General features: G+C 65.2%; 2 protein-coding genes across 3 annotated transcripts; both read left to right on the top strand.

Moving 5' to 3' along the window:
* The first annotated feature begins 176 nt into the window (after positions 1 to 176).
* On the top strand, positions 177 to 14,374 carry BLTP2 (bridge-like lipid transfer protein family member 2). 2 transcript variants are annotated; one of them, XM_075032705.1, is made up of 39 exons: positions 177 to 302; positions 1,079 to 1,208; positions 1,480 to 1,526; positions 1,791 to 1,953; positions 2,033 to 2,151; positions 2,527 to 2,587; positions 2,796 to 2,994; positions 3,158 to 3,281; positions 3,668 to 3,792; positions 3,878 to 3,945; positions 4,040 to 4,188; positions 4,442 to 4,560; positions 4,803 to 4,966; positions 5,109 to 5,373; positions 5,494 to 5,699; positions 5,865 to 6,960; positions 7,210 to 7,401; positions 7,494 to 7,696; positions 7,776 to 7,894; positions 7,968 to 8,188; positions 8,332 to 8,522; positions 8,608 to 8,707; positions 8,781 to 8,983; positions 9,331 to 9,625; positions 9,764 to 9,921; positions 10,043 to 10,249; positions 10,364 to 10,463; positions 10,660 to 10,842; positions 11,133 to 11,254; positions 11,333 to 11,488; positions 11,571 to 11,692; positions 11,777 to 11,957; positions 12,037 to 12,123; positions 12,227 to 12,337; positions 12,424 to 12,559; positions 12,795 to 12,919; positions 13,263 to 13,364; positions 13,470 to 13,604; positions 13,817 to 14,374. In XM_075032705.1, the coding sequence occupies exons 1-39, from the start codon at positions 232 to 234 to the stop codon at positions 13,997 to 13,999; spliced, it is 6,738 nt and encodes a 2,245-aa protein (XP_074888806.1). In that variant the 5' UTR covers positions 177 to 231; the 3' UTR covers positions 14,000 to 14,374. The 2 variants fall into 2 exon arrangements, 1 of the variants encoding a protein (XP_074888806.1); XR_012651078.1 differs by lacking the exons at positions 9,331 to 9,625; positions 9,764 to 9,921; positions 10,043 to 10,249; ... (11 more) ...; positions 13,470 to 13,604; positions 13,817 to 14,374 and having other exon boundaries at positions 8,304 to 8,522; positions 8,781 to 8,905.
* Positions 14,375 to 14,957: 583 nt separating this feature from the next.
* On the top strand, positions 14,958 to 18,740 carry RSKR (ribosomal protein S6 kinase related). Its single transcript, XM_075033356.1, has 12 exons — positions 14,958 to 15,047; positions 15,141 to 15,338; positions 16,072 to 16,155; positions 16,237 to 16,305; positions 16,484 to 16,553; positions 17,403 to 17,510; positions 17,684 to 17,724; positions 17,822 to 17,849; positions 17,954 to 18,043; positions 18,114 to 18,202; positions 18,275 to 18,385; positions 18,478 to 18,740. Exons 1-12 carry the CDS (start codon positions 14,991 to 14,993, stop codon positions 18,697 to 18,699), a joined length of 1,167 nt encoding a protein of 388 aa, XP_074889457.1. The 5' UTR covers positions 14,958 to 14,990; the 3' UTR covers positions 18,700 to 18,740.
* The last annotated feature ends 234 nt before the right edge of the window (positions 18,741 to 18,974 follow it).

The raw sequence follows: 18,974 nt of genomic DNA, 5'->3' as shown, positions 1-18,974 counted from the left end.
CTGGTGGCGGGGGGCGGACCCGGTACATCCCCATCCCGCCGCTAACCCCGGCGGGGCGCTGCGGCTCCCGCTCAACTCCGGGAAAAACATCGCTCGGCCCTCGCCGCGCCGCCGGCCCCGCCCCCGCCCCGCCCCCCGCCCCGCCCCTCCCAGCGGCCACTCCGGGTGCGCGGGCGGTCGGCCCTACGGGCGGCGGCGGCGGTGGGAAATCTACCGGGACCGGGGGTCGCCATGCCGCCGCCGCTGCCCGCCGTGCTGCTCGGCCTCGTCGTCGTCGCGCTGCTCGCCGGGCTGCTGGCGCGGTCAGGGCCTGGGGGAGGGGGCGAGGGGGGGGCCCACGGAGCTGGTAGTGGGGTGACAAGGGGTATAGGGGGGCCCGCAGGGGTTTGGGGGGGGGGGGTGACAGGGATGGGGGGGGGTTCATGGGGCTGGCGGTGGGGTGGCAGGAGGTTTTGGGGGCCTGTAGGGGTTTTGGGGGGGGGTGACAGGGCTGGTTGGGGTGGTGGAAGGGGGCCCACGGGGCTGCGTGGGGGCTACCAGGGGTGGGAAGGGACCCACGGGGCTGAGGGAGAGGTGTTGGGGGTCTGGGGGGACACCCTTAATACCCAGCAGGTGTTAAGGGGGACAAAGAGGGCTTGGGGGGGGTGTCAGGAGTTTGGGGTGACGCACAGGGCTGGGGGAGAGGTGTCGGGGGGGGTGGGAGCTTGCAGGGGTTTGGGGGGGTCCTAGGGCTGGAGGGGTGGTGTGCAGGGCATGGGGGGGTGCTGGGGGGTTTGGGAGGGCTCATAGGGCTGGGTGGGAGGTGTCAGGGGCTTGGGGGCTTACAGGAGTCCAGGGGAGCCCACAGGGGTGGCACGAGGTGTCGGGGGAGTGTGGGAGTGAAAGGGGGTCCTTTAGGGCTGGGGGGGGGGGGGTGACCCTGCAGGGTCCCTGCCCCAGCTTGGGGCACCTGTGATGGCAGGGCCGGGCCCTGGGAGCTCCCATCCAGCTGTGGGTGCTGGAGCTGGTGCTGCTGCTCAAAGGGGAAAGAGGGTTCCTAGTGGGGAGGCTGACCCTGGCCTTCCTCCTGTCCCCACAGGTGGCTGGCATGTCGCCTGGCTGTCACCTGGTGCCGGCAGAAGCTTCACGCGGAGCTGAAGATTGGGTCCTTCGGCTTCTTCTGGGCCCAGAACATCAGCCTGAAGTTCCAGCAGGAGCAGCAGACTGTGGTGGGTACCTGGGCGAGGGGCAGTCACCAGCAGATGAGGGCAGGCGGGATGGCTGCGGTTACTTCCAGGCTGGCAGCAAATCCCTGCAGCCAAGCTGCTGTTGCACAGCTCCATAGCTGGTGCCAGGCCCTTCCTCCCACGGCCAAACTTGGGGTTTGTGGCTGCTCCCTGCATGATGCCAGGCATTGGGAGCAGAGTGGGAATGTAGGGATGAGCATCACAAGGCAGAGCCAGGTTGTTTCTTCTCTGACCTACCTGTGCATCCTTGCAGGAGATCGACAACGTCTGGATCTCCAGTAAACTGAGCCGGGAGCTGCCGTACGTACCCCTGCCCCAGCTCCCTCCCTGCTCTCATCCCTGGCCCCACTGACTGTGGTTCTCCTGCCTTTACATCTTTCTGCAGTCCCTCTTTCCCAATGGTCTGCTCTTTGTGGGAGTGAATCACTCTTTGAGGTGGCAGTGTCTTGTGGATGCCCTTGTGCTGGTCCTGCACATCCCCAGGGCGGGGGGCATCCCTGGCAATGGGGCCGGGTGTGCCATGTGTGACCTCTTGCAAGAGTTGCCCATGCTGTTCTTCCGCAGGCGCTACTTTGAGCTGTGTTTTGGCGAGGTGCGAATCCGCACAGATCTCCAGAAGGGCCGTGGGTTCCAGCCGTCCATCCTGGAGGCTCCCAGAGAAGCCGATGGAGATGAAAGCAGAGCAGACCTGACTCTTAAACCCTCCCTGCTGAGGCTCCTTAGCCAGGTGAGACGCTGGCTCGGTGAGAGGCTGTTGTGGGCTGTGCTGCTCTCGGACATCCCTCACAGCAGCACCTTCCCCCCAGCTCTTTTCCATCCACATGGACTCCATCAACATCATGGTTCTGCACGTGGCCACCTCAGAGTCTCTCTGGCACATCCAGGCCAGCAAGACACGTCTCCTCCTGAACGGTGACGGGAAGAGGTAACGCTGTGATCACGCCCCACTCTGCTTCCCTAGCCTGGCCCTGGGTCTCAGGGGGCAGGGAGGCTCTTCTGAGCTCAACCTGGTGTCTTGCCTCTCTCCATCCTGCTCGGCAGCATCCCATGTCACCTTCGATGTGACACATTAACCTCCTCCGAGGCTAGCCTGGTCCCTTTTCCCTTCATGGGAAGCTCAAGTTGTGTATTCTCCAAATTATGAGTTGCTGCATTGTCCACAGAGTTAGGGTGTGCTCTGCTTTTGGGAGGACTTGGAGCAGGGACTTGGAGTCCCTGTGTCCCACAGAAAAGAGAAGGCAGGGGCTTGGTTCACAGGCAGCAGGATCCGCATCCTCCATCTGTTCTCTGCTTTCCCCAGCCTGACCTGTGAGGTGAGCCTGACAAAGGTGAACAGCAAAGTCCTCCGGAGCAGCCAGCTGGTGAGTGCTGGGAAAGGGAGAAATTCAACATTTCGAGCCTGGGCACTGGCTCTCTGGGACACCTGAGGATCTGTTCCAGCAAGTCCCTGAGGCTGGGCAATGCTGCAACACTCTGGGCTCCATGCTGTGCCCAGTGCTTCACCTGCAGCGTCCACTGGCAGGGAGTTGGGTGACTCTTTGTGCACTCCTTGCCCATGTCCCCGTACAGGATGACACCTGCCTGGCAGAGCTGGCCCTGGCACTCTCCCTCTCACTGGAGATCAGCAGCAAGTGGCGGCTGGTGGGCGTCAGGCTGTGCGTCTGGACCCTGCAGGCAGAGCTACACGAAGGGCTCTTCTGCAGCCCACTGCTGCACCGCATCACTGCCAGGGCCCAGCGCAGCAGCGTGGGGGAACAGCCCAGCGCAGGTCAGGGACGGGGACAGGGACAAGCTCTGGGCAGGGCAGGGGCTGGCAGCCCCCATGCTTACCCTGGAGCCAGAGTGATTTTGCTGTGCCGTCGCTCCCTCCCGCTGCAGGGTGTGGGGGTTTGGGCAAGAGCCTTCCCGTGATTCTGTGTGTCCCTCTCCAGGCTCGGGGGAGCCCCTGAAGTCCCTGTCTCTGCTGAGCAGGGACACGCTGCAGCTCATCCCCAGGAGGGTGGAGGTGAAGCTGGAGAGCACCAGCATGGTGCTGTCTATGAACAGCCAGAAGAGGTAAGGAGGCAGGTGGAGGGGAAGGCCATCCTAGCCCCGATTAGCGCTGGGGACACAGACCTATGGACAACTGCGCCATTCCCTGCTCGTCCCCTGCTCTGCCAGACCGCAGCAGAGAGCGAGTCCTAGAGCCCACCCTAGTGGGAAGGACGGAGCTTGGCCTGGGGCTGGGCTCTTGGGGAAGGAGGAAGGCACATTAGCTGGTTCTCCAGTAGGACAGCCTGATGGGTTCCTCTGCTGCTGAGAGCCCTGGGTTGGGCTGTAGCTGGGCACTGGCTGCTGTCTTCTTCTGTGCCAGCATGCTGGTCAGCTGGGAATGAGAGACGGGTAGATGGAGGACGTGATGGTGCAGTTCCCTTCTGGCACTGACTCCCTGCTTCTTACAGGCACCTCACCTGGAGCCTGAAGCTGCTGCAGTTTCTATATCAGCGTGAAGAGGAGCAGATCCCGCTGCGCAACTTCACGCCCACTTCAGACCTGGACCAAATGAGTGTAGACCTCCAGCTGGAGGGCAAGTAGCCAGGAGGGCGCCTGCAGGACAGGACCGCTGTCACTGCCCTCTGCCACTCCTCACTTCTGCTCCTTTCTCTCCCCAGACGGCCTTCTCCTGTCCCAGAGCCGCCAGCGCATCGTGTGCCTCAACTCCCTGAAGACCAGCGTGCAGGTGTGTGAGTGCTGGGCATGCTCCTGTCCCCCGGGGGTAGCTGGTTCGGCTCCTGGCCTGAGTTTTTTGCCACCTGGCCCTCTCCCTTCTCTAGGTCACAGCCATTGACCTCTCAGCTGCCGTGCTGCTCAACACCTGCATCATCCACTACCGTCACCAAGAGTTTTCACACTGGCTGGGCCTCTTGGCACAGGAATACAGGTGCCGGGCGGTGCCTGTCCCCAGCGAAGGGCACAAGGGAAGGTAAACTCAGCCTCAGGGCAGTTGCTGGTATCACAGCTTGTTTCCTCTCGCCTGCTACGCTCTGGCAGGGTGCCCAGGCACCCAGCACCTTCTTTGCCCTGTGCACGGCCTGTGGGACGGGGAGGCTGGTACGAAGGGTGGCAGGCGGTCAGGGACGCCCCTGTGGAGAGGGCGTCCCTCTGGGCCTGCTCCCTGCCAGGCTCTGGGGCACGCAGTGCCCTGGTAACAGCCCATCCCTGCTTGCCCCGTGCAGGAGCTACCCCCAAATCATAGCGCCCATCATCCTGTGTGCCTCGCTGTCCAATGTCAATGTGTCAGTGCAGCTGGGGGACACGCCACCCTTCGCCTTGGGCTTCAACTCCATCTCTGCAGGTACGGGCTGGCAGCTGGCACCAGGGTGGCTGCTGGGCTCTTCTTGGGGGTTGGTGGCTCTGCCAGAGAGGCACCAGGACGAAAATGGGGAGGGCCATGCTATCTCTGTGCTTGCCCATGTCTGTGTCTGGCCAGGGGCTGTGGACCCCTGCCTGGTTGTGTCTGGGTTGCCCGTGTTCGGGGGCAGCTGAGCAGGCAGCAGCAAGCCCTGCCTGCACTCACCCCCTCCTCTCTGCCTGCAGACTACCAGCACCTGCGGCCGCAGAGCGTGCACCAGCGAGCGGTGCTGGCCGTGGACCACCTCTGCTGGCGCGTGGGCAATGACTCGCACATCCAGCGTGCCCCACATCCCCCCAACATGCATGTGTGGGGAGAAGCCCTCATCCTCGACTCCTTCAACCTGCAGGTGAGGGATGAGCTGAGGGGGCGAGGGGTGGCTCTTGGAAGGGGGGATTGCCTGTTTGCAACTCCATGTGGGTGGCATGGGGACACATGGTGACATGGGGACATCCTGCAGCCTGAGAGTGACTGTCCTGTTTGTCCTGCAGGGCAGCTACAACCAGCCCCTGGGCATGTCCAGTGCCCAGTCAGACACGCTTTTCCTGGACTGCACTATCCGGGGGTTGCAAGTGGAGTCGTCGGACACCTGCACAGAGTGCCTGGCTAGGGTCCTGCCCCTGTTCTGCCCAAGGCCCAGTGGAGCTGGGCTTGCCAAGCAGCCGCCCTCTGCCTCAGCTGAGCCCTGGGGGCTGCTCTGGAAGGTGGATCTGAAGGTGGAGGACGTGAACCTTTTCACACTCTCAGCTCTGGTGGGTAAGTAGCATCCAGACTGATCCCGGATGGCTGTCCTGGAACAGCCCCACAGTCAGAGGAACGTGGCATGTTGTGGTGTGCCTCCTCCGTGCCTCCAGCACTGACGTGCCATCTCTCTAGGTGCCCTGGAGCTGCGGCTGGACACGTTGACCATCCTGGGGAGTGCCGAGAGCTGCACGGTCAGCGTCCAAGGCATGGTGCTGGCCTTGGTGAAGAGCATCACGGAGAAGATGCAGCCATGCTGCAAAGCTCCTGCCATCCCTAATCCGGTGGCCAACCTCTCCATGCTCTCTGTCACCTACCACAGCAGCATCCGCTCCCTGGAGGTTGGTTTGGGTGTCAGGTCTCTGCTTTATCCTGTACTGGTGGGACTGGGATGGATGGGGCAGGGTGAGGATTGGCTGGCACCGAAAGGTGCTGGAGAGGAGAATGGGGCCGGGCTGTGCTGGACCCAGCGGTGACTTGGTGCATGCTCGCTCTCTCCGGTGTAGGTGCAGTGCGGCGAGGGGCTGGCGGTGCTGTGGAGCCCACCCGACCACATGCACTTGTACCATCACACCCTGGCCACCCTGCAGTGCCACGAAGCCTTGCAGAGCGCCCTTGGCCACAGGACGCCTCATTCCCCGCTCCCAGAGAGCCCAGCATCCCACCCAGTCACCCCTACTGAGGCACCAGGGCCCCTCCAGCCAGATGGGACCTCCCCCAAAAGACTCCTGTCCCTGTCACTGGAGCTGAGCTCTGCCAAGCTCACAGCCTTTGTCTCTGAGGCCAACTACATCAGCCTGGCTGCCGAACGGACCTCCGTGAGCTGGCACGGCGGTGCCCTGCACGGCTACTGCCCCGAGCTGGCCGCTGGCTTTGACGGACACAGCATCTTCAGCTTCAAGGAGGTGGAGGTGAAGCTGCTGCCAGAGCTGGAGGAGGTCATCTTGCACCGCTGCGCCTTCCCCACCCTGCGCACCCTCCGCAACCGTGGCTGGGCCTTCTCCTTTGCCAGCGTGACCATCGAGTTCCCCTACCAGTACGACTTCTCCCGCACGCTGGACGCTGCTGTGGGCGTGCAGAAGTGGCTGAAAGGCCTGCATCGGCGTGGCCGCCCTGCCAGCACGGCGCTGCCCCCCGACCTCCTGCTCAAAGTGACGCACTTCTCCTGGGTCTTCCTGGACGACGTCTTTGAGGTCAAGTTACGAGACAACTATGAGCTGATGAAGGACGAAAGCAAGGAGAGTGCCAAGCGGTTGCAGCTGCTGGACACCAAGGTGGCTGCGCTGCGCAAGCAGCACGGCGAGTTGCTGCCTGCCCGTAAGATCGAGGAGCTCTATGCCTCGCTGGAGAAGAAGAACATCGAGATCTACATCCAGCGCTCGCGGCGCCTCTATGCCAACACACCCATGCGGAGGGCCCTCCTCACCTGGACCCTGGCCCACTTGGAGCTGGTGGCCATGGCTGACGAGTCCTTCCACGGCACGGAGCGTGTGTTGGAACAGATGAGGGACGTGGACGGCGTCAGCCCGTTCCCCCCTGAGGGTCTGGAGATGGTCACCCAGTGGTGCCGCATGATGAAGGGCAGAGTTGGCAGCTTCTTCGGTGAGTTGCTTTGCATGAGGGTGACTTTGGAGGACAGCGTGGTGGCTGCGTGGCCTGGGGTCCCAGGACAGGGACCTGCTGGCACCACGTGATGTGTAACCAAACGGGGGCGATGATTTTTGGAGGTTCAAGGGAGTGGGAAGGGAGCTGAGATGGGACAGGACAGCGGCTCCTGCCGTGACCCAGAGTAGGGGACTGGGGCAGCGACCCTTCACCGCCCCATCTCTCAGCCCATCCTCTGCCCTGCAGTGCGGATCCGCGACTACCCTCGCTACCTCTTTGAGATCCGGAACTGGCAGCTCTCCGGCCGGCTGATCGGAGCCGAGCAGTGTGGCCAGGCCTGCTCCCGGCGCCGCCAGGTCCTGAAGCTGGGACTGCCCTGGGGAGATGCGACAGTGGAGAGGAACATGCCACCCTTGAAGTTCTACCACGACTTCCACTGTAAGAGCTGCAGGGACAGGGGGCCTCTGTGCCGCGGTGGGGACGGGGCTGCGTGGGACATGCGAAGGGCTGAGCCAACCTCTGTGTTCCAGCTGAGATCTCCCAGTACACCATCGTCTGGGGGCCCTGCTGGGACCCGGCCTGGACCCTGATCGGCCAGTGCGTGGATCTCCTCACCAAGCCCTCAGAGGACCCCAGCGCCCCATTGCCCTGGTGGGACAAGAGCCGCCTTCTCTTCCACGGGGACTGGCACATGGACATTGAACAGGCCAACCTGCACCAGCTGGCCACCGAGGTGGGTACTGCCGGGGTGGGGAGCAGAGCGTGGCCTGGGCTCGGCTCACGCCTGCCTCTCCCCACGCTTGTCCTTGCAGGACCCCTACAACACCACGGAGAACATGCACTGGGAATGGAGCCACCTCTCCTTCCACTGGAAGCCCGGGCAGTTCGTCTTCAAGGGCAACCTGGACATCAACGTCCGGACAGCCTCCAAGTGAGCGTGGGCCCAGGAGTGCAGGGCCTGCCACCAGTGCTGGGGGGTAACTGGGTTCTCTTTCCCCGTTCAGGTACGACGACTGCTGCTTCCTGCACCTGCCCGATCTCTGCATGACGCTGGACCTGCAGTGGCTGTGCCACGGGAACCCCCATGACCACCACGGCGTGGTGCTGCGCTCCCCCGAGTTCCTGCCCGAGGTGCCGGTGGGGCAGCAGTACGACTCCTACCGTGCCTTCCGCTCCGAGAACCTCAACCTCTCCATCCGGATGGACCTGACACGGCCCAGTGAGGGTGGGTGACAGCGCCCCGGGGAACCCTGGGGGCCGAGGGAGATGGGGCGAGGCATGCTGGTTTTAGCGATCCTTATCAGTCCTGGGTTGGGTGCTGCTGTGTCCCTGCCCCGCAGTGCTGGCTGACGGCGGGTGTATTCTCAGAGCACTCCCAGCCCCGGATCCTGCTCTACAGCAGCACCCTCCGCTGGATGCAGAACTTTTGGGCCACGTGGACCAGCGTGACGCGCCCCATCTGTCGCGGGAAGCTCTTCAACAACATGAAACCCAGTAAGAAGAAGCTGGGGCAGCATTACAAGCAGTTGTCTTATACCGCGCTCTTCCCCCGGCTGCAGGCAAGTCTTGGGGGTGGGGGTCCGGTGTTACCTCCCCGCTCTGCCTGCGCTGGGCTCTCAGCCCCTGCTCTCTGCTCCCTCGCAGGTGCATTACTGGGCATCCTTTGCCCAACAGCGGGGGATCCAGGTGGAGTGCTGCCAGGGGCACATCTTCACTCGCGGTACCCAACGGCTTATCCCGCAAGGTGAGTGGGGGTCCTGCCGGCCACACTTCCAGGCAGGGCAGAGCCCCGGCTGACCCCTCTCCCTGTCCCCCAGCCGGCACAGTGATGCGACGCCTCATTTCGGAGTGGAGCATCACACAGATGGTGAGCGACCTGAGCCAGGTCACCGTGCACCTCATGGCCTCCACTTGTGACGAGAATGCCGACCACCGGCTCGACACCCTGGTGAAGAAAACCCATCTGCTGAGCCTGTCCTCCCTCACCTACCAGCGGCACAGCAACCGCACGGCTGAGGAGGTACCGCTGCAAAGACGTAGGGCATGCAGCCTGTGCTGGCCTGATGGCATCCCTCTGGGACAAGGGGACCTTGGTCTTTGGGTGCAATGGGGGAGGGATTTGGCTGGAGAAGAGACAGACCTGCAAGGCCTCTGATCTCCCCAGCGCCTGGCCAAAGGGATGCCTTGTTCCAGCCACAGCATCCCTGGTATGGGTCCGTGCTGAGGGCTCTGGGGTGGTCCCCTGGGCTCTGGTCCCCACGCTCTACCTGCAGGGACCGGCAGGGCTCCCAGCCCCAGTGTGTGAAGCCCATGGGCAGGGGCTGGGAGTGGCTTTGCCATGCTGAGGCTCTGACCCTCTGTGCCCAGGAGCTGCCCCTGCGGGATGGGGACGATGGTTTCCACACGCACCAGCTGCACTTGGTGGACCTGCGGGCGTCCTGGACCACCACCAACCGGGACATCGCCTTCGGCCTCTACGACGGCTACAAGAAAGCGGCTGTGCTCAAGCGCAACCTCTCCACCGAGGCCCTGAAGGGGCTGAAGATCGACACGCAGCTGCAAGCCAAGAAGCTGAAGCGGGGCCCGCTCTCTGCTCACTCCGCCCCTGCCAGAGTGACTGCTCCCATCACCAGCGGCCGTCCTGAGAGAGCCTCCTCAGGGGGTGAGCACGGCAGGGAGGGGAGCAAGGGGAAACCCACAGCCAGCAATGTGCACGCTAGCCCAAAACCATGCCTGCCTTCACCCTGTCACCCTCAGCCAGCCCCCTGTAGCCTTGCACTGACCCTTTCTCCTCCCCCAGGGGCCTACATGCTGCAGAAGCTCATTGAGGAGACGGACAAGTTCGTGGTCTTCACGGAGGAGGAGTCGGGGGCTAGCGAGCAGCTGTGCGGCATTGCCGCCTGCCAAACCGATGACATCTACAACCGCAACTGCCTCATCGAACTGGTCAACTGCCAGGTACCTGTCCTTGGCCAGCCTGCCTGTCCCCACGCTCTCCGCTCCCCATGGCCTTGCTGTTAGAGAGTCTGTCCCTGCCCCAGAAGGGCTCGTCTGACCCCCGGGGTCTCTCCCCCTGCAGATGGTGCTGCGCGGTGCGGAGACAGAGGGCTGCGTGATCGTGTCCGCTGCAAAGGCCCAGCTGCTGCAGTGCCAGCACCACCCCGCCTGGTACGGGGACACGCTGAAGCAGAAGACGTCCTGGACCTGCTTGCTGGACGGCATGCAGTACTTTGCCACGACGGAGAGCAGCCCCACTGAGAGGGAGCACGGGCAGCTCTGGCTGGAGGTGAGCGGCTGGGGGGGCTGTGATGCGTGAGCTGCGGGGGCAAGCAGTGCTGTCAGTGCCCTGGCCAAGGCAGGGAGAGCAGGGACAGCCAGTGGTGCCTTCTTGCCTCCCCAGGTGAAAAATATTGAGGAGCATCGGCAGCGGAGCCTGGATTCGGTGCAGGAGCTGATGGAGAGCGGGCAGGCGGTGGGGGGCATGGTCAGCACCACCACAGGTACTGCCCGCAGAGCTGGCTGCTGTGCCTACCCCGATCCCACTTGCGTGTGACCCCAAGGCTGGTGAAGCTGAGAGCAGCCTGGCCTGTCGCTGGATGGCTCCAGGAGCTGGCTGATGCTCTGAGCCCTGTGCCGTGAAGTCCCCAATGTGCCGGGCCATGGCCCTCTGACCGTGGTCCCCCTCCCTGTCCCCAGACTGGAACCAGCCATCAGAAGCCCAGCAGACCCAGCAGGTGCAGAGGATCATCTCTCGCTGCAGCTGCCGCATGTACTATATCAGCTACAGCCATGACATTGACCCCGAGCTGGCCACGCAGATAAAGCCCCCCGAGACTCCCGCCAACCAGGAGAAGGAGGATCTGCTGAAGAAGCAGGAGGGTGGGTGCATCCAGGCAGTGTGTCTCAGGGGGGTAGAGCTCTGGGTTGACCCACAGGTGCCGGCTAAGCTCAAGGATGGTCTGTCTTGGCCCTGCTGAGATCAGAGGGGTGCATACAGCAGAGGTCCCCAGCCACATGGCAGTGCACCAGATGATGCTGGACATGCTGTGCCTGCTGGAGCCAGTGTAACCACCTTGGGTCATTCCCCAGCCCTCTCCATCTCCGGCTGGCCCCCACACGCTTCCCATTTCTAGCCATGTTGAGGCCCAACTTGCCCTTTGTCCCTGCAGGAGCTGTGGATACGTTCACGCTGATCCACCACGACCTGGAGATCTCCACCAACCCTGCGCAGTATGCCATGATCCTTGACATAGTCAACAACTTGCTGCTGCACGTGGAGCCCAAACGCAAGGTATGCGCAAGGCTTCAGGTCACCGTGTCGCTCACTGCACCCAGGGCAATCCTAACCTTCCCCTGTCCCCATGTCCAGGAGCACAGTGAGAAGAAACAGCGAGTGCGCTTCCAGCTGGAAATCTCCAGCAATCCTGAGGAGCAGCGCAGCAGTATCCTACACCTGCAAGAGGCCGTGAGGCAGCATGTCGCCCAGATCCGGCAGCTGGAGAAGCAGATGTACTCCAATGTGAAGGTGAGCCCGCTTCTAGGGAGGGCCTGGCTCCCTGGGGTCCCTGCTCTGGGGCAGAGGGTGCTGAGGATTGTCTGTCCTTCAGTCCCTGCAGGATGACAGCAAAAACGAGAGCCTTCTCGACCTCAACCACAGGCTGCAGCAGCAGCTGAGCCAGGAGAAAGCTGACCTGCAGCTAGAGAGTGAGGAGCTGAACATACTGATCAGGTAGGGACCATCTCTGGCTTCCCCAGCGTTGTATCCCCCTTACTCCAGGGCTCCCATATCCCAGCGCTCCCCTCTCTGCTGCAGGTGCTTCAAGGACTTCCAGCTGCAGCGAGCCAACAAGATGGAGCTGCGAAAGCAGCCGGAGGATGTGAGCGTGGCACGGCGGACCGAGTTCTACTTTGCCCAAGCACGTTGGCGCTTGACTGAGGAGGACGGGCAGCTGGGCATAGCTGAGCTGGAGCTCCAGCGCTTCCTCTACAGCAAGGTACCGAGCCAGCCGGTGGCACCCACAGCCCCCAAGCCGGGGCCCGGGTCCTGCGGGGCTGATGGGTCTGTGTGCGCAGGTCAACAAGTCTGATGACACGGCTGAGCATCTGCTGGAACTGGGTTGGGTCACGATGAACAACCTCCTGCCCAACGCTGTGTACAAGGCAAGCGGCAGCCTCCGAGAGCAGCCCTGCACCCTGGGGACCCGTGGGTGGCTTGGCCAGGGTGGCCTATCCTCACCCCAGCCACCCATCCTCTTCCCTGCAGGTGGTGCTGCGTCCCCAGAGCTCCTGCCAGTCCGGACGGCAGCTGGCACTGAGGATTTTCAGCAAGGTCCGGCCACCCGTGGGAGGCATCTCCATCAAGGAGCACTTCGAGGTGCCGGCGCCAGACCGGGAGGTGGCAGGGTCCCCATGGGGCACAGGCAGCGTGTGCCTGGCTTTGACGTGCCTCTCTCCCTGCAGGTGAACGTGGTGCCCCTTACGATCCAGCTCACCCACCAGTTCTTCCACAGGATGATGGGTTTTTTCTTCCCCGGCCGCAATGTGGAGGAGGAGGAGGTGGGGGATGAGGAAGATAAGTCCAAGCTGGTGACGACAGGTGAGAGGCTCATGGTCGCCCTTCTCCCTGGCACCTGAGCCATGTCCTTGAGTGGCTCTGGCTGCGTGTCCAGGATATGTTTGTGGGCAGCTGCTGGTGGACCACACGTCGAGGAACAGGGACTTGTGGTCTCCCTTGTGGGCAGGGAGCCAGGGGGGAGAGCAGCAAAGCTGGGAGGAGTCTGGGTCATGGCTGACCCCCAGCCAGCCACCACCTCCCACCCTGTTTGTCCCAGGGATCCCCGTGGTGAAGCCGCGGCAGCTGATCGTGGCTGATGACTCGCTGGGCCCAGGGAAGGGGGTCGCTCAGGGACTGAACCGGACGTCAGGAGTCAGAAGATCATTCCGAAAAGCACCCGAGGTACCTGATGCTGCCTTGAGGGGGGAATCGGGAAGAGTCCTGCCGTGCAGCCAGTCTGTCCTCCCTCGGCCGCAGGGCTGGGCAGCCATGTCCTACCCCGCTTGCCTGCCCGTTTTCTCCTGCTCCCTCCCACCGTGAGGATTTGCATCCTTTACAACCAAGCACCTGCACACTTGATGTGATCCCTGCAGCATCTCATTTTCCTAACACCATGCCAGAGCAGCTCTCACCTCTCCCCGGTGAAGCAATGCCATGGCCTAGTGCCCAGCTGTCTCTTCCCCGCTGGTTCCTGGCTGTGTCCCCTCTCCTTCCCTTCTGCTCATGGCTCCTGCTCTGTCCCCAGCATCCCGTGGATGACATCGACAAGATGAAGGAGCGCGCGGCCATGAACAATTCCTTCATCTACATCAAGATCCCGCAGGTGCCACTCTGCGTCAGCTACAAGGTGTGGGGCCGGTGGGACGGGGAGTGCTGGGGAGGGGGCACAGCCCCTCCGGCTGGGGGTGGCCTGGGGCATCGTCCCACCCTGCCTGACACCCCTGTCACCCAGGGCGAGAAGAACAGCGTGGACTGGGGCGACCTGAACCTGGTGCTGCCGTGCCTGGAGTACCACAACAACACGTGGACGTGGCTGGACTTCGCCATGGCGGTGAAGAGGGACAGCCGCAAAGCCTTGGTGGCACAGGTATGTGGGATCCCATCCCGCGGTGCCTCCTTCCCGCTCACAGGGAGGCTGCCGGAGCCGTTCTGCCCAGGATATGGGTGGAAACCCCACGGCGGGCAGCACGTTCTCCAGAGCGGGAAGCAGCCGCGCTGGCTCAGCAGCTCAGGCTCTCACCCGTGCCGAGGAGCCCGGGTGCGGCCCTGGGGTGCTGAACCCCCTAAATCCTGGGGCAGGTGATCAAAGAGAAGCTACGCCTGAAGCCAGCGGCGGGCGTGGAAACGCGGGGGAAGCTGGAGAACAAATCAGACGGGACCATCCAGCAGCAGGAGGAGGATGAGAAGGCGCGTCTGCTCATCGGTCTGAGCGTGGGCGAGAAGAACCCCAGCAAGAAGTCGATCTTCGGCAGGCGCAAATGACGGCAGCACCCGGCAGGCCGGGAAGGGACTGGGGTGTCCCGCGCTCCCCCCTCTGGAGGGGCACCCCTATGGCGGGGGGGGGCCCACGCTGCTGGGAGCGGCGATGCCCAAGGCGGGGGTTAGCCACGCGCAGGCCCTCGGCAGCCCCGTCGCTGCGGGGCAGGGGCGCAGCAGCACGGGGCTGTGGGGCGCAGCGTGCTCCGGGGCCGCTTCGTGGGGCGCAGACCCCTGTGCCAAGGGTTCCCGTGAGCTTCCCCCCTCCCTGCTGTGCGGGTGCTGGGCCCAGCCCCTGGGCCTGGTGAAGCAGCAGGATCGCTCCAGGCTGGGAGAAAGGGGAACTGGAGAGAGTTTAAATAAAGAGTTTTTAATTTGGAAGAGTCGTGGGCTAGTGGCTCGTTACTCGCCTCCCCGTTCATGCCGCAGTGCCAGGCTCAGCGCCGTCACCGCTCTCTCAGCTTGGCAGCCCCCCACCTGCTATGGCTTCACCCCCTGCCCTTCCCGGGGGGTTGCTCGGGGCACCCACTTTTGGGGGCTCGGGTGTCCCTTGCAGCACCTGCATCGCCCCGGGCTCGTCCCTCTCCCATCTCCTCTGTGAGCCCCATCGGTGCCCGGGGCTCGGTGGGGGCTGCAGGTACCCCACCGGCTGCCCCAGGGCAAAAAGTGGGGTGCAAGGGGAGAATGAGTGGTCGAAGGGGGAACCCCAAAGTGTGCAAAGGGGGGGTCCCGGAGGGTGTGCCCTGCCCAGAAGCAGGGGGGGGGGGATCAGTCACGGGTGGGGTGCACACCCTGGTGCAAGGGGGAGCCCCCGGTGCAGAAGCTTGTCCCGGGGTGCGCTCCCGGTACAAGGGGGCAGCCCCGGCGCTCGACCCCGGGGCGGGGGGGGGGGGGGGGGGTGGTCGCGCCCGGGCGGGGCGTGGCGGGGCGGGGCGGCGGGATTATGTAAGGGCGGCGGATTACCGGGGCCCGGGCCCGGGGCGGCGGCGGCGCCGCGATGGGAGCAACGAGCAGCGGCCCCGGGCCGGCCCCTGCCCCGGTGCGGCCCCCCCAGGTGCGTGCGGCGGTGGCCCCGGGGGTGTCGTGTCCGTCCCCCCCCGCCCCGGTCCCGGTGTCCCCCCCGCTGACTCTGCCCCCGGTTCCGTAGGGCCGCGCCGTGGGGTCGTGGGTGCGGGCGCTGCTGAGCCGCACCGGGCCGGTACCGGTACCGGGGTCGGTACTCGCCCTGGCCCCGCGGGGCCCCGCCGAGGAGCCGCCGCTGCCCGGGTGGCCGCTGCCGCAGCTCGTCTCGCTTTTCCTGCCGGAGTTCCCCGTCCGCCCCTCCGCCCGCCAGCAGCAGCTCAAGGTGCCGTCCCGGGCCCCCCCCCCCCCCACCCTCCTACCGGGGTCCCGGTGTATCCTAACGGGGTTCCCGACGGTCCTCCCGGGGCGCCAAGCGCATCCCCGCCCTGGCAGCCCCGAGCGCCCTAACGGGTCCCCTTCGCACCTCGTACCGGGGTCCCTGCACGTCCTACCGGGGTCCTTGCACGTCCTACCGGGGTCCCCCAGCGCCCCGTGCATCCTTCCCGCGCCGTCCGTGCATCCCGTACCGTCCTACCGGGAGCGCCGACCGTTTTACCGGCTCTCCTCGCACGCCGTGCCGGGTCCCTGTGCATCCTACCGGCGTCCCCCGACCGTCCCACCCGGTCCCCTTCTACCCCCGGGGGGGGTCGCCCCATGCCCCGTGTCGAGTCCCTCTGCACCCTAATGGGGTCCCTCTGCACCCTAATGGGGTCCCCAGGCGTCTTACCGGGGTCCCGTGTGTCCTACCGGGGTCCCGTGCCTCCCGCCAGCATCCACAACCGCCCTGCTGGGGTCCCCGTGTCCCTGTCCCCCGTCCCCATGTGCCCCATACTGGGTCCCCGTGCATCCCACTGGGGTCCCTATTGGGTCCTCCTGGTCCCCACGTGTCCCCACCGCCTGCCTTGGGTGCCCTGTGCCACCTCACCCCACGCAGGACCCCGCACCCTGCCCCACCATGAGCACCCCGGACCCATCTCTGTGGGGTGCTCAGCCCCTGCCCCCCCCCACCCCCCCAGATCCTGGGCTTCGTGGCCAAAGGCTCCTTCGGGACCATCCTCAAAGTGCTGGACTGCGGGCGGGAGAAGGTCTGCGCCGTGAAGGTGGGTGCTGCCCCTGGGGCCCGTGGGTGCTCCCGCCTGCCCTCGGCCCCCCCTGACGGCCCCTCGCCCCCCCCCCCCCAGGTCGTCCCCAAAGTGGAGGTGCTGCGCCGCGACACCCTCAAGCAGTGCAAGGAAGAAGTCAGCATCCAGGTTAGGGGGGGGTCCGGGGTGACCCCAGCCCATGGTGGGGGGGGGGGGTCAGGGTGGCCGTGGGGATGGCAGGAGGCCACCAGAGCTGTGGAAGGAGGGTGACAGGAGCAGGGTCCCCGGCCCCCCCCGGCCCCCCCACCCCGGGGGGCCGCTCACCCTCTCTGCTTTGTGTCCCCAGAGACAGGTCAGGCACCCGTTTGTCCACGGGCTGGGGGACAGCTGGCAGGGCCAGCGCCACCTCTTCATCAGTGAGTGACCATCTGCCCGCGGGCTCGCCCCGGCCCCCCCCCACCCCCCGCCAGCGCACGTGTCCCCGCCGCCCGCACACGTGTCCCCGCACACGCGCATGCTCCCCCCGTGCTGCCCGCTGCCCCGTGGGGATCCAGGCGTTCGGTTGCTGGCTCCCACCCCACACCCACAGCGGGGACAGGGACAGGGGGGACAGGGATGGGGATGAGTCACAGTGGGGCAGGGACCAGCACGGGGGTGAATAAGGCACCCCAGCCCTGGTCCCTGCCTGGCACCGGTGGCCCTGATGGCCGTGCCACCTCCGTGCCCACGTAGCTTGCGTGTTCCCAGTGCCTGTGTGATCCCGGGGAGCGTGTCACTTTGGTACCCGTGTGACCATGGTGCCTGCGCCGCCTTGGAGTTCATGTGGCCCCGGTGCTTGCGTGTTCCCAGTGGCCACATGGCTCTGGTGCCCATGTCGCCATGGTACGTGACCCTGGTACTTGCATGCTCCTGTGCCGCCTTAGTCATGCCCATGTCACCTTAGTCCGTGGTCCTGATGCCAGTGTGGTCCCATGTCACCTTAGTCCGTGGTCCTGGTGCTAGTGTGGTCCCATGTCACCTTAGTCCGTGGTCCTGATGCCAGTGTGGTCCCATGTCACCTTAGTCTGTGGTCCTGGTGCCAGTGTGGTCCTGGTGCTTGTGCCACCTCACTGCCCTCATGGCCCCAGTGCTTGCATCGCCTTGGTGCATGGCCCCAGTGACCCACCAGGCTCCCCGTGCCCATGCCACCCCGGTGCCCTTGCCCCTCGTGCCAGCCCGGCCCCGCAGGGCAGCCTGTCGGTAAGGCACATTGCCCGTCCCGGCAGTGTGCACCTACTGCAGCACCGGAGACCTGCACGCGCTGTGGCGTGCCGCCGGGCACTTTGCCGAAGCCACCGTCCGCCTGTTTGCAGCCGAGCTGGTGCTGGTGCTGGGTAAGTGGCCCGCCGTGTCGGGGACAGCCACCACTGTCCCCACTGATGGAGACCAGCAGGCAGGGTCAGCCATTCCTGGGGGTGGGCAGCTGCCTGCCGGGTGCCGTGGGGGTGGCAACGGGCACCGTGCCGGGAGGGGACCCACCACTCTGACGGCTCCGTCTTCTCCCCAGTGTACCTCCATGACCTGGGCATCATGCACAGAGACGTGAAGGTGGGTGGCAGCGGGGCCGGGGGGCCGGAGGATGGGGTGGGGGGGTCTCTGAACCCCCCAACACGGAGAGGCCACCCCAGCGCCTGTCTCGTTTCAGATGGAGAACATCCTCCTGGATGAGAGAGGTAAGAGTCTGGTGGCACTGGCTTGGGGACGCCCCATTTGTGGGGACACCCCGTCCATTGGGACACCCCGTCCATGGGTCCCCACGTGGTGTCTCGCCCCACAGGGCACCTCAAGCTCACCGACTTCGGCCTCTCCCGGCACCTGCGGTGGGGCGAGCGAGCCCACACCATCTGCGGCACCCTGCAGTACATGGGTAAGGGGGCAGCGGGGGGCTGCGGTGGGGGGCACGGACCCCCCAGGCACTCACCCGCTCATCCCCGCAGCCCCGGAGGTGCTGAGCGGGGGGCCCTACAGCCACACAGCCGACTGGTGGTCCCTGGGAGTCCTGCTCTTTGCCCTGGCCAGCGGGGAGGTGAGGACCACGGCGGGGGGGGGTAATGCAGGCATCCCATGGAGCCCCTAAATCTGCTCCCTGCCCCCCCAGTTCCCTGTGGCACCAGCGGGGGACCATGTGGCCATGCTGGAGCGCGTCAAGGAGAGCAGCTACGAGATCCCACCTGCGTTCAGCCCCGCACTGGCCCGGCTGCTTGCCGAGGTAACCCTTCCACCCAGATTTTGGGGTCCCTGCTGGCCCCCCGGACTGGATGTCGGGGTCTCCACCGCTCACTGTCCTCCCTCCGTCCCCAGCTGCTGTGCCACAACCCCCTGCGCCGCCTGCGCTACCTCCACCATTTCCAGGGCCACCCCTTCTTCCGCGGGGTGGCCTTCGACGCCGACCTGCTGCAGAAGGACCCGGTGGCCATGGCGGTGGCCCCGCGCCCCCTCGAGCAGCCCCCACCCGATCCTGCCACCTTCGCCGACTTCGACTGCGACCTCGCCGTCTCCCCGGGCCGGCCTTGGCCTGGCTGAGCCACCGTGGCTGGGACCCCCGACATCGCTCAGGGACAACCCCCCCCCCACCACCCCTTACCCCGGCAGCGGGTCGGACCCTGCTGGGCCGGGTCCCTCTTACCCCAACGCTGTACCTCTCCCCGCGGGAAGCAATAAACCCGAGAGCCGCGGGCACCGCTGTGGGTGCTGCCCTGACTCCTGTGGGGGAGAGTGGGACCCCCAGGGGGGAGAGCGGGACCCCCAGGGGGGTGTGCGGGGCTGGTTTCCCCCCCCTTCTCCCTCGGGTAGGGGTC

The sequence above is a fragment of the Buteo buteo genome, chromosome 7 (genome assembly GCF_964188355.1).
Source record: "Buteo buteo chromosome 7, bButBut1.hap1.1, whole genome shotgun sequence".
Lineage (NCBI taxonomy): Eukaryota > Metazoa > Chordata > Aves > Accipitriformes > Accipitridae > Buteo > Buteo buteo.
The sequence above is the reverse complement of the archived record's forward strand: the minus strand, read 5'-3'. Positions and strand labels throughout refer to the sequence as shown.

Coding starts and splice junctions, on each gene's coding strand:
- BLTP2 (XM_075032705.1), top strand. CDS start 232: ATGCCGCCGCCGCTGCCCGCCGTGCTGCTCGGCCTCGTCGTCGTCGCG. Junction 1,527..1,790: donor AAACTGAGCCGGGAGCTGCC/GTACGTACCCCT, acceptor GTTCTTCCGCAG/GCGCTACTTTGAGCTGTGTT. Junction 3,793..3,877: donor TGTAGACCTCCAGCTGGAGG/GCAAGTAGCCAG, acceptor TTCTCTCCCCAG/ACGGCCTTCTCCTGTCCCAG.
- RSKR (XM_075033356.1), top strand. CDS start 14,991: ATGGGAGCAACGAGCAGCGGCCCCGGGCCGGCCCCTGCCCCGGTGCGG. Junction 16,554..17,402: donor CCAGCGCCACCTCTTCATCA/GTGAGTGACCAT, acceptor CCGTCCCGGCAG/TGTGCACCTACTGCAGCACC. Junction 17,850..17,953: donor CATCCTCCTGGATGAGAGAG/GTAAGAGTCTGG, acceptor CTCGCCCCACAG/GGCACCTCAAGCTCACCGAC.